Source organism: Camelina sativa, chromosome 8 (assembly GCF_000633955.1).
Source record: "Camelina sativa cultivar DH55 chromosome 8, Cs, whole genome shotgun sequence".
Classification (NCBI taxonomy): domain Eukaryota; kingdom Viridiplantae; phylum Streptophyta; class Magnoliopsida; order Brassicales; family Brassicaceae; genus Camelina; species Camelina sativa.
In genome coordinates, this window is record NC_025692.1 from 25423614 (window position 1) to 25437309 (window position 13696).

Below are 13696 nucleotides of genomic sequence, written 5' to 3' on the forward strand. Positions count from 1 at the left end.
TCCTTTGTGATGATCGAACATCTCTTAAGGAATTAATAGAAAAAAAATAGATACATACATAATTGCATTAATAAAAATAGAAAAAAAGGATGGGGGATTATTGCCGGTTGGTACTTCTAGCCAAAGACTGGAGGTTGCACCGGACGATAGTATCAACAAAACTTACAGTTTCCTCCTCCGTGTTCCCCGGCGGCACATCCACGATGTAAGACTCAACCACAACGGTCCCTTCGTCGTCCGATGCGTGCAGCGTAGTCACCGATCGGTAGTTCTTGAGCCTGTGGTCCCCACCAACAACACTAAAACTTATCACGTGCCTCTCCTCGTCCAAGATCTCGAGCCTCTCGGTGCTCGACACCGCCGGAAGCCCGGAGACCACCATGACTTCCCTGAGATCTCCGACGTGTAGCCCGTCGCCTTGGACGATACGGCACATGCCTGATGAAGTTCTTGTAAACCTTCGGGTTATCGAAACGCCTCACGAGAGCCCACACGGACTCAGGAGGCACGTGGATCATCTGCACCACCGAAGAGCAGCACTGGTCCGGACCAACGTCGTGCGTGTGGTGCATCGCCACGTGCTCCGGCACATGCATACCGCGCGTGAGACACACTCTCCTGATCGGACCATCGCTCTGATCGTGAGGCTGGAGATTGTGGAAGCCGTTTGTAGCGTCTGAGCTGTGATGGAGTTGCACTGGCGACCTCATGATGGTTGATGATCTCTCCTTCTGAATTTTTCTTTTTCTTTTTTTTTTTTTGTGTTTGAGAGAAAATATAAGAATTCCCTAGTATATATTGCGATCGAGAGCTAGAGAATTAAGTTTGATGATAAATTAAAAAGAAGAGAGCTTTTTGATCTTGTTTGCTGTCGGTTGTCAAGTTGGTTTTGTTTGAGAAATTTTTTTAAAAAAGTATGATCGATCATCTAATTTTATTTTATAATATAGAATAACAATAAGATATGAACATATTGTGTTTTTCTTTTATTATAAGTTGTATGTAGTCTTGTAGATAGATGGATAGAGATAGCTGGGGATGTGAAGGCTTTTGTGTTTGTATGTATATACACAGTTGTGTATGTACGCATATATTTATATATGCATGTGTGTGTATGTGACCATGTATGATAAATTGTACTTATTTTATGTTCCATGATTTTTTTCCCTAGCGCCTCCTTCATTAACTTTAATATACCACCAAATAAATTTATAGTCTATAGATTTCAAATTTTCCATGTCAATGTTTTTTGTTTCTTTTTTCTAAAATCTACAAGGTTTAACTAGATATGAATCTAGTAAATAAATAAATTAAGTGCTTTTAGAAGAATAAAGTTTATCTCAGTTACATTAAATATATTTAAAAATCATTGGTTAATATAGTAAACTATCTTACTGTTATTATTATCAAAATTACTAAAGTAGAAGTTGTGAGAAATAACAATTTTTTGTTAACAAATTATGAGAAATTAATTGTATTGCATGCGCGATATTTCCCTCAAATTTTTTTAATAACTTCGTTCAAATAGTATCGCTAGAATTTTATTATGTATATGTCTAATATATATATATATATATATATATATATATTTTAAAATATCTCTGTATTAAAATGAAATCATTAATTATATGAAACAAAAAAATAATTTAAAGTTAACCAACACTTCTCATCAATATATTAGACTATGCCATACCGAAATAAATATTTATATATTTAACAGTAAAATAATATAAGAAGAAGTCAGTAACACAATACACTTATACGTATGTATATCAAAATAAATTATTTAAAAGAGTCAAATTATAGATATTAAAGTGGTAAGCTAAAGTGGATAAAAGAACCATATATATGAAATTTGTTATATATAATAAAAAAGAAGAAGACAAAGTTCTAATTATGATAATTTGATAAATATATTTAAAACTAAAATTGTGATCATTAGAAATTATACGAATATCACCTGTATTATAATAAAGGCGAATGTTTTAACAAAAAAAATAATAAAGGCGAATGTGGAAATGTGGTGTCGTAAATTGATTCATAAATTAAAGATAGACATGGTCATGGCTAAGGATAAAACTACATACATGCATGAGCACACGTGCATGCACAGATGTTGATGGGTTTGTCATAATATGCATATGTAGATGTGGGTTATTATTATGTATGGAGAGAGAGAGAAAGAGTCGTAGGAAAGGTGAGACCTTATCAAAGAGCTTACGCCGGATGGATTGCAAGTGGATGTTGCAACTTGCATACTTCTTTGGACTTGGTTTAGGTAGAAAGATTATCCTTTCCTCTTTTTCATTTTCATTTTCCTCAAATTCTTTTGTTCTTGTTGCCATTTTAATATTATATTCTCATACATCATATAGTACAAAGGTTGTTGCATCGCGACTTTGTAATTTTTAAAAATTTCATATAAATAGCCCACAGCCCCACATGGGTATGGTACTCTACATCAAGTTTCATCAGGCTATTTGTAAGACTTACGCAGTACAATTAAGTAATTTACAAAATATATTTTATAATATATGACAACCGTGTATGTACTTGGGAGTCGTTGAGTTTATAAAAATTTTAAGGGCCCAAATGTTTTCACACATATTTTGGTTTATGTTGTTTAGTTAAACTGTGACGATTAATGGAATTTTCAACGTCAAAATTTATGCATGACCAAATTTTATTTCTGTTTCTAAACCTTTTAAATCTAAATAACCAAATTGATCGAAATAGCAAATACAATTTCAACAAGTTCAAAATATAATTTAATTATCTCTTGTAAAAAAAAAAAAAAAAAAAGAGTAAATCTATGTCGTTAAAAAACCTAAAACCTAAATATATCGCCTCTGGAAAACCTAGCAAGCCGCTCTTGTCAACTTCTCCGTAGACGAATCCGTCGACAGATAAACATGCTGAGAAGAAAAGAAAGGTCAAGTGAGGAACAGGCTACAGTGGAGAGTAAAGTCATTACAAGTAGTGTTTAGATTTGAGAAGCAAACGCCAGACCTATAGATGGGCTCATTGTTGAAGAGTCATGCATGGGCAACCCCAACGGCAAGAAAGCTGATCTTGGAAAAAGGATATGCGCATTTATGTCCTAACTTGCATACATATGCTATCACCACATGATTACTGCAATGTCATAGATTATGCATTGCAACAAGGTAGCAGTGTGATAAGAATGTGGGTGGGTAGTTAAAGAACTGACATAGAAAGCTGATCCTGAAAAAAGGGTATGCCCGTTTAGGTCCTAACTTGCATACATATGCTATCACCACATGACTACTGCAATGTCATAGATTATGCATTGCAACAAGGTGGCAGTGTGATAAGAATGTGGGTGGTTATTTAAACAATTGACATCGGATAGGAAACGAATAAACTAATAATGCCTTACTTAGACCTAAGAGCACCAAAGAATCATCATATTGGATAGGAACTGAACAAAAAAATGTCTAATAAAGAGACCTAAGAGCACCAAGACTATTAAGTTAGACTCTGAGTGCAGGTGAGTGTCCATTATACTTTAAAGCTTCAGAAAAATGAAGAGATTTTTTGATTCCAACGTTGGAAAGTCACCTTTTAAGTTTCTTCTAGGTTGGCATTCTAACTAGATATACTTTATTAGTCTGTTACTTGGAGTTGGATACTTAGGTGCTTGTTGTTACATGCAGGTGTTGGACTTGTAATTGAGGGACTGGATGTGGCCTTATTAAGGTATTGATTTATCTTTTTGGGCAAACAAATGCTTTAATTAACCACACTACATATTAGCTGCTTTGCTTTGCAACTTAATTACGATTACTACGATTATAATTACATTTTGGTATTACTGTTTTCTTTGAAAATTTATAGTACTTTTACGATGGAACTCATCCTAAGAAATTGAACAATTTAATATGTTTCATGTATGAGATACAATATTCATTACCATACGGATATACAAACATGAAAAAGACCACAAACAGAGAACGTACATGGAGCCATGGACGGTGACAGCCACGCCGTTAGATATTATTACACGGAGAATTGCTAGCCTTTTTGGTCGAGCCGCTAATGGTTTTGCTTATTGTTGTAATTTAATTACTGTGTCAAGGAAATCTAGACCAACATTTATTAACCAATCTTCTTTCACTGACCAATTTGGCTGTACTCTGTTACCATTTTGCTCTTACAATATGAGGCATATGCGTTCTCCAATACTAATCTCAACATATCAACAAATTTTTTTCAGTAATCGAGTCAATAAAGCTTCACAAGTGTGTATTATTAATTCCAACTGTTATATAACATAAGAAAACCCAAAGAACAACCAAAGAGAAGCAGACTAACAAACTATAGTTGTCTTCTCAGTCGTCGAGGTTATGTACAGTTCACTTTTATACGAAAAAACGTGGTACTCAGTCTTCTGAAGTTCTCTACATCACTAAAACTAAGATAGAGAATCAACAGTCATTGTGGGATTACGGCAAATAACAAATCCGAGAACTGCATCCCAGTGTTCAGTTTAGTTCTGCAGATCCAAGAAACTCAAGTCGTCGAAGAAGCCATTACCATCCTTTGCTTCAAGCTGAAACGGAGGTAATCCGTAACCATAGTCGAGGCTTTGCAGCGAGTGAAATCCGCCTTGTCGCCTCTCGTGTTTGAATGATCCGTTGTCAACATTGTTCCCCGCGTACTGGTCCTGGTTCAAGCCGCCATTTATGTCACCTAGTAGCTCATCAACATCCAACATCTCTGAAGGATCCCAGTGGCTCTGACCCAGATCATTTGGCCAACCATAGTCTGCAACAGAGAGCGAATCCGGCTGTTGCTTACAGGTTTCTACAATCTCTTGCTCCTTCTTCTTCTCTTTCTCTTTCAGAACATCACTCCAATAGTTATGCTCGAACTCAGACAGCCAATCGACGTCTTTCTTCATCTCAGCTGCACCATTCTCCAAATGAAACATCGGTTTAGCTTCACCAAACAGTGGTTTAGATTCACAATCTGCCTCCTCTGTTTTCACATGAACACAACCAGGAGTCTCAACCGTGCACACCTCAGACTGACTCGAGGTACTCGTAACCTCAGAGCCATCAGACAGAGGGAAATTGAGACGAGCCAAAGGACCATACATAGCTTTAGCCGCCTCGTCATAAGCAGAGGCAGCTTCTTCAGCGGTAGGGAAAGTACCAAGCCAAAGCCTACTCCCACGGTTGGGTTCTCTAATCTCAGCAACCCATTTACCCCAAATCCTTTGCCTAACTCCTCTGAAACTACAACGACCGTTCTCAGGTCCTCCTTTACCTTTCATACAACCCTTCTTAGAGCCTTTAGCAGGCACTTTCCTTTTCTTGGTAGAAGCTTCTTCTACAGTATCGTTATACTCTTTCCATCTCTTTAACCTCTCGGCCACAGTGATACCGTCACGTCTACTTCTCGATTTCCTTTTCCTCGATGTATCGAGCTGTGTTCTGTTTATATCTCCACTCTGATCATATACTGCCATCTTCTTCCCAGTAACAACAACACAATCTACAAAACACAACACTTTTTATATCAGAACACTAGTTCCCAAAACTAGGAATTGAATTCGTACGAACTCCTAAAATTTGATTGAAGCTTCCCAAAAGGCAAAAACCTAAACTTTCCAATTTACAGAGAAACCCAAAAGGCAAAATCGAAGCTAAAAGGAAAAAAAAAAAAAAAGCCTAAAAGCCAAACATAAACCCTAGAATTATCAATTAATCACAACAACAGAGCACTCTTTAAGAACAATTTAGGGGAAAATCAAAGAAATCGACGAGAAATTTGTTAAAAACCCAGAAATAAACGTACCTATTGGGGACGAAAATTCAAAACTAGATGCTTGATCGAAATCAAACTCTCTTCCTTTCTAAATCGCTTCCGTGTTTAGTGTTCTTGCGCGTATCTCTTCTTCTTGTAAAGCTCTTGCTTTTGAGTTTTTTTTTTCTCAAAAAAGTTCTTTTATATATAACACTTGCTTTTGAGTTTCTCTCTTTCACTTTAGCAGAAATCAAAAATATCTTAAGGGAAGACAAGTATCGACGAATATTTATAGCCTTCTCTCTAGATTATTCTTATTATTATTTTATTTAAAATCTGTTGTGAGCTAATACTGACGTGGCAGCCTTTGATTCGAAAATCAGTGCTTAGACCTCTTCTGCGAGCGACGAGTGTCTCGAATCTTCTCGAAACACGCTGTTGATACGGGTAAGTAAATTTATTTTTTTTAGTTGAGTTAAATGGATAAGATCATCAGACCTACGTCTTTATTTTTATTACTATTTTAACCATTTAAAAAATATCTTCATTTTTTTTTTCCATTTTTTAATCCAGAAAAAAACTTTTTAAAATGTATCTTTTTCCAGATTTCTGTAGTCTGACAACAGGTCATCGTCGCATCTGCTCTTTCTCGATTTTTCTTGGTCCATTGCCACATTTTTTATAAAATCACTTTATAATACTATGTGCTAACTAATTTCCATTTAATTATTTTCTTTACAATAATCGATGAGTTGCTCACTTGTAAATTTTCTACTTTTTATAAATATGCATATTATTCCCCTATAATATATACAGTATATGGTAAAAGATGAAGGCCAATATTGTAAAATCAACAGTTTCAGTGTCAAAGAAACGAATCCAAATTCTTCATAACGAGTATATCGACAAACTGTGACCCAGAAATGTCTAATGAAAAAGGTCAGTTAAACTAAACATTTAATTATTAGCTTACTAGAGACGTGTCCAATGGTGAAGCTCAAACTTGGGTGGCTTAACTTTGAGCAGAGCGACAAGGGTTTCATTACCATATATTAATAAACAATATGGTTTGTTGCAAGTTGTAAGCAAAGTAGTAGAGCAGTCACATATATAGCCTTTGCATGTGCCTCATGTGTCCTCCTCTTTCAAAGGCCACTTCATCCACTACGTGTCTCTAACGCCATCGCTAACGCTAACCCACGCAGTTGCCTACGTAATACCATCTTTTGGGCCTTAAATCATTCATGGATCTATTATTTTTAGGCCCATTTTTTCGTTATTAAACTGAAAAAACCCATTAGTACTGTTGGTGTCATATATAAGCTGAAAATTTCATCGTTTCATTAATTTTGAATTTTCTTATAACTGCAAACAATTTGGTAAAGACAGAAACAATATAAACCTATGATCGACGTTGAAACAAAATACAACAATTTTATCTACGCAAACTGACAAACATATTATCTTCCATGAATATATTTAATTCAATAAGTAACAATACCAAAATCTGAATATAGTCTTCTAGAAACGTCTCCTTTTATTGGAAACTAGCAAACAGGTAGATCATGAGGAGGAGCTTCAAGAGTCTCCAATTCTCCGACACCATTATCGACCAAAAACGCCATAGCAAGACCCCACTTTATATGAACATCCAAGTGACAATGCATCAACCAAACCCCTGTTTCATCACCACACAAAACATATGAAATCAAGTTTAATGAATATTGCTTAGAATGTTTTAAAATAGATAGTTTTTTTGTTGTTAATTACCTGGATTATCAGCTACGAATCTGATAACAGCCCATCCATTAACAGGAACAGCCACAGTGTTTCTAAGTGGAGGATCAACAAGGTTAAACTTAGAAGTATCTTTCTTGGGGTTAAAGTTACCAAACCCTTCACCAACAATGTAGAAATCGTAACCGTGAAGATGAATCGGATGATTCTCCGACGTAACAATGTTTGTATCCTGTAAAACAACCTGAACTCTTGATCCATACTTGAGATTATACAGTTTAGTACTCTTAACCGGCTGAAACAGAGCCCTGCTTATGTTATTTCCGGTATAATCGAATTTAACCGGCGGTTTAGCGGGAAAATCCGTCGTGAAAACGCCGGGAATGCCGTTGGAATGTGCTTGCAAGAGCGAGAAATTCGACGGTAGAACAAACGAAACGTTGTTCATCGAAGCCGTAAACCGGGTTCCGTTTAAGCCCTGGCACCGGCTTTTAGGGAAATTCTTGGGACAGTTGTCGAGACCTAAACCGACGGTAAAGAACAAGTCATCATCGATTGTTTTCGGTACGACGACGTTACGGAGAGATTTGAACTTTCTGGAGAATGACGTCACGGTGTTGGTGTCGTTGAAGGCAGGCAAAACCGGCAAGATTGGTGGAGAAGAAGTCGTCGTGTTCTTGTATTGGAGTATGGCTGTGGTTGTGGTGTTATCAAACGGTGCGTTTTGGGCGCTTTGGTAAGCTCTTGCTGCTATGTAATACCGTTTTGGCTGTTGGTCAGCGGTTAGAAGTACATCGGTTGTTTGGCCTGGACCTAACATAAGGACCTTTGTGGTGAATGGTTTGAGGTAAGAGGCGTCGGCTCCAACCACGGTGAGCTTGTGGTTAGCCACTGAGAAAAATAGCGGTTGGTTTAGCGCTGCGTTGATCACTCGTAGGAGACTTGTTTCCCCTGAATTTATCGGTACTACAACAGTCTCTGCATTTTTTACAAATATACCAATAAGTTTAATATATCAAATACTTAATTATGTTAAGTTATTAGGGATATTATATAGTTTTTATTTTTGTGTTACCTTTGGTTGAGCAATTATAGAGGTCACCGGGTTGACCATTGATGGTGTAAGCGTCGGATATATTCGGAGCAGCTCCAGTTCGAATCGCCTGGTTTATTACATCAACCGGATTTGCATTCCACCATTCCCCTGATTACAAAAAAAAAAAATAGCCAATTAAAATTCTTGATTTTGAAAAAATAAATTGTTAAAGTTGTAGATCAAGTAGGGGAAAATATTCTGGTAAGGTGTATACCGAGCACGAGGGCTGTTTGGCGATCCGGTTTAGGAAAAGGAAAAGAGGAACCAGGGGTTGGGTGGATAATGAGTGCGCCGTAGACGGTGGCTCGTAGCCAGGAGCTGTGAGCGTGCCACCACAATGTTCCTTCTTGGCCTTGGATAGTGAAACGGTACGTGTAGCTCTTCCCGGGTCGGATCGGACATTGGGTCACGAATTCAGGTCCATCTGCCCATCCAGTTCTTATTTGCCTCACTCCATGCCTGTTTTTTCAATTTTCGATCATATACATCAATAAAAAAAACTAAATATATAATTTGATATAGATGTATATAATGTAATTAATGTACCAATGGATGGTGATATTGTAACGAGCACGGTTATGTACTTTGACTTCAAGAGTGTCGCCGTTGTTGACTTCGAGTGTTGGTCCTGGAAACATTCCGTTGACGGTGATAGCGTTACGGGTTTTGCACAGCCTCTTCACCGGCGTCTCTTGTATCTAAATTGTTGCACACAACAAAAATAAATAATAATGACACAATTAGTTGTTAATGAATGTAGTTATGTGTTGTGTTAATGAACATGCAGTTTTTATTGAGGGACGTACGACGAAGTCATGGTGTTGAACTTTGGCTATAGACGATGAAGCTGAGAGAAGGGAACAAAAGAACAACAAGAAAGAGAATGAGTGGACGGTCGTCATCAAGTGTGTTTAAGCTTTGAGCTTTTAAAGTTTTTTGTGATTAAGGTTTTATGAGGTGATTAGGAAATATATGAGAGGAGGGTTTGAGAGATTTATGAAGGGGAAAGATCCCTTTTATAGTAAGATTAAATGGGATTTTTTAACTACATTTTTAGGGTTTGTAAGAATTAGGTGTTGATTTATTCAAAAGAAAATTAAAATTACCGGTCACCAACATATTTAAGTGTCTTTATCAGTTCGTTGGCTATGTTTTCTTTTGCTTCCTTTCACACTTCTCATCGAAGACCATCGTTTAATTAGTTAGTTTTCTTCTATTTTAAGAGTTGATCAACCTCAAAAGTGTTGGCAGAAAATATATGTTAATTCACATAGGATCATAATCACATTTGCCAAAAACATGATGTAAGTTTAGAAATTAGATTAAACACCTAACCTCCAAATGATTCGGTGACAAATAAATGAACTCGGTATGTTAGTTAAAAAATTATACTCCCTGGTATATTTTACCATCTAGAATCCCTTGAAAGTTTGTATTGTGTTTTTTGGAAACGTCAACCATGGAAACATAATTAGTTTTGTGGATAGTTTATCTACATTTGTAATCATGTTCTGCACAACAGTAAACTAATTTTCTTTTTGCCCCTCCGAAATTGAAAAGAGAACTTGAGACATTGAAATGGAGCAACTTAGTTGAGGTAAGTAGTTGCACCGAACACTTTGCACAATTTCAACAAAGTTTAGTTGAATTGAACTCGAGTCATTTCATGTCACGTCTAGTGCTTGTGTCTCAAGCTTCTTCCTTAAATCCCAAGTTTTCTACATAATTAATTACCAAATAAAAAAATCATTAATCCTCATCGGTAAAAAGATTTTAGCAATTTGATATCACATGTATGTTAATCATTAAACTAGGCATAACCAGATTAATCATTTTGTTATTTTTGAATGTAATCCAAACTCCAAAGTGGGATAATTATTTTTTATTCGTTTTAGACTAAATGTCTCAATAACTTAACAATTATAGGGAAAAAAATAATTATGCATGCAAAAAAAAATATATATATATATAGGGTTAAATACAATCGTTTTTCTTTTGAATACTGAAATCTCAGTCTCTAAAGTTGATTTTGGGATAGAACAAGAACAATAACTAGGCGCAATAATCTGAATATCAAAATTGAACTTTGAACTCGAGCGCCTATGATATTCAGATACACCATACACGGATGAATTGGGTCATACGACACTCATACTAGTCTATTAATTTCATGATTATTTTTGTTTTTATCTTAACAAACACAGCATATGCATTGAACTACTAGAGTGTAACGTTCAAACAATAAACTAACAGACAATAATAAAGTCACCTTTTCTCTTGTAGTAATATTCAAATCTTTCATTATGCGTTTTAACAAACATTCACGATCAACTTTTGTACTACGTTACTCATTTCTCTCGATATTTTCCCACTTGTCATTTTCCTAAACCAAAAACAAAGTATTTTTTACACGAGATTCTTTAAAATAGCTAGTCGGTGTGACACTGACGTTATCTAGAATCAAAATCTCAGTACAGAAACATTCTGATGACAATGGATCCGTAGTTTTACCAACAGTGTTAGAATAAACAACCACGCTTGAATCACCAATGTTTTTGTATGGTGAAAACTGAAAACTGTAAAATCTTAGTTTCCAACATCTAACCACACTAGTAATGATTGGATCCTATTCCTAACACAACAATAGTCTCAAAAGCTTTATTAGTAATCAATAATCTTGTCACACACCTAACGCCATAGGAAAGCCAAAACGATCGATCAATGTCACATGCAAAAGAGCCAAGGGATCGAGTAATGTGATTGTACACGGAGAGTAAAGAGTAATGTGAAGAATTGTTGAATCAATTACATGTTTGAATTACCAATAGAGGTCAAAAATATCAAAATCTTGAATTCCTAAACTTAAAACCAAAAAGATCAATTCTACATTCCCAACGTAAGCAATTTTTCTAAAAGAAACGAATAAAGAATCATAGAAATTGAGCTTTTCGTATACAGAGGACGAGTCCTCTTAACTCAGACACGACCTGACACAGGAGTTGATGCGGCGGCAACTGCGGCTGAGGTGGCAGCTCCGCTAAGGAATGACAATAATCCGGTGTTAGAAGGTTCTTGATCATCCAAGAAAAGATCCTCAGGAACTCTAAACGCGCCGTGCAAACACACAATCCCCAAACCGATCATCAAAGCAGAGGTCAATAGAGATCCGACGCTGGTCAAGAAGACGACGACGATCGTCAAAATCACCAAAACTCCAAGCGTTTCGCGATCCGAGAACGTACGGCCGAGAATCACCACCGGTTGATCCGACGGACGGAAAAGGTAGAGGAAGATCCAGGAGCCGAAGAGGCATATGAGAACGAGGAGAGACAGAGGATGTGAGAGGAGCGAGAGCGCGAGCACCAAGGAGACGATCGTCACGTAATTCACCTTGAAGTAAGGTAGGTTCCTCCGGATCCGAGAATACGCATCGGTGAGAGAATCTGGCCGCGAAATCGCGCTCCGATCAACGAGTTCTAACCACGGCCGTCGCTGCGATAGGCTTTGGCGGATCGACGACGAGAGGCGAGAGAGAAACGTGCGAAACGCCGGTGCGGAGACGGTTTGCTGAGGCTGGGAACCACTACCACCGGAATGGTCTGAGATCGGTAACGTTGGAGGCTTAGCCATCACACACACGGAGGCGCGTGGATTAAAGACGCGTATGTTTTAACGAATGGAATTGATGTCTTCTCAAGCAACCTGTTTACCGTGTTAACGTTATATGATCTGATGTGATTAGCCTCACCATAGACCGCACTCGACAATGGAGCACCTTTACCGTACACGTGGATAATAGCATTAAGTTATAAATATAAGGCCCATTAACTACCCAGTGGGCTTAAAGTGGGATGATGATACGCTGCTTATTATATAATCCGGCTTGAAAGGTCTTCTTGTTGCATTTGTTGGAATCGGAGATTGACTGAGAAAAGAGAAGAATGGGGAAGCAGCCGGTGAAATTGAAGGCGGTGGTTTACGCGTTATCGCCGTTTCAGCAGAAGATTATGACGGGTCTTTGGAAAGATCTGCCGGAGAAGATCCATCACAAGGTCTCTGAGAACTGGATCAGTACTATTCTCCTTCTCGCTCCCGTCATCGGCACCTACTCGTACGCTTCTCTCTCTCTCTCTCTCTCTTTCTCTCGGTCTGATTAGCGAACACATTTTATGGATCGGTTGTTTAGAAATTTGCGATCTGATTATTAGGCGAGACGTGTAGATTCAATTAGATTGTTGGTTTATTGGACATGACAGCACAAATGGTGGTTTAAGGAACACAAATGGTTATTGTTTTGTGACAAATCTGTATGGATTGGTGTCGATTTTGATGCTTAGTACTGTTTCTATGAAATCCAAGGTTGAGCAAAGTACTGTAAAGAACCGAGATGTAAAATGATAGAAGTAGCTAGCTTTACAAGTGACAACAGTAGAAGTTTTGATTTGATTATCTAGACGAAGTAGTCCCCCCAAATAGGAATAGTGAAATCATGATGATGATGATAAAAAGAGAAGCCATAGCCATTCAAAACGTTTCTTTTAATTCTATGGAAATATTGTTGAACAAGTAGTGTGTTAACTTGTTGATGCTCTTTTACTTGAAAGCAAATGACTTTATATGTGTTGAACCAAAAAGGGATTGAATTATATTTAGCCGCCTTATCTATGGTTATCATCACTCATATAAAATTAGGCAACATCATCTTCAGTAAACTTATTTGTGTCATGTGCATATCGTAATGTTAGACACTCATGACTATAAAATGCTCTCAATCATTGTTGTTTTCTTGTTTTCAATGCTCATGTCCTGAACATGTCTTTCCCTCTTGCAAATGAACGCAGGTATGCTCAATACTACAGAGAACAAGAGAAGTTGGAGCACAGGTTCTAAGCATGAAGATTATCATATGGTTCTACAAAAGTCCAATTCTTTCTTCAATTTTTCTTTCTCCAAAGTGTGTCCAAGTGACAATTTGTTATCATCAATACATTCAAATTAGAAGCGAAAAAATGGCTTCCTTGCATTTTTGTTGAATAAATTTGTGGATTTCATGAATAACAACCCGAATGTGTGATCCTCTTTATCCAGAAT

General features: G+C 37.0%; 4 protein-coding genes and 1 pseudogene across 4 annotated transcripts; 1 reads left to right on the forward strand and 4 right to left on the reverse strand.

The window, feature by feature from the left end:
- On the reverse strand, nt 1-1062 carry LOC104708572 (annotated as a pseudogene).
- LOC104708573 (dehydration-responsive element-binding protein 2A-like) lies at nt 4246-6054 on the reverse strand. The gene is made up of 2 exons (XM_010425170.2): nt 5824-6054; nt 4246-5520 (listed from the first exon to the last, which is right to left on the reverse strand). Exon 2 carries the CDS (start codon nt 5492-5494, stop codon nt 4511-4513), a length of 984 nt encoding a protein of 327 aa, XP_010423472.1. The 5' UTR covers nt 5495-5520; nt 5824-6054; the 3' UTR covers nt 4246-4510.
- Nucleotides 7092-9608, reverse strand: LOC104708575 (laccase-12). Its single transcript, XM_010425171.2, has 6 exons — nt 9412-9608; nt 9152-9303; nt 8820-9064; nt 8585-8713; nt 7543-8487; nt 7092-7450 (listed from the first exon to the last, which is right to left on the reverse strand). Exons 1-6 carry the CDS (start codon nt 9505-9507, stop codon nt 7320-7322), a joined length of 1698 nt encoding a protein of 565 aa, XP_010423473.1. The 5' UTR covers nt 9508-9608; the 3' UTR covers nt 7092-7319.
- On the reverse strand, nt 11380-12446 carry LOC104708578 (PRA1 family protein B3-like). Its single transcript, XM_010425173.2, has one exon. The coding sequence runs from the start codon at nt 12233-12235 to the stop codon at nt 11582-11584; it is 654 nt and encodes a 217-aa protein (XP_010423475.1). The 5' UTR covers nt 12236-12446; the 3' UTR covers nt 11380-11581.
- On the forward strand, nt 12520-13686 carry LOC109126009 (cytochrome b-c1 complex subunit 8-like). Its single transcript, XM_019228957.1, has 2 exons — nt 12520-12716; nt 13447-13686. The coding sequence occupies exons 1-2, from the start codon at nt 12547-12549 to the stop codon at nt 13493-13495; spliced, it is 219 nt and encodes a 72-aa protein (XP_019084502.1). The 5' UTR covers nt 12520-12546; the 3' UTR covers nt 13496-13686.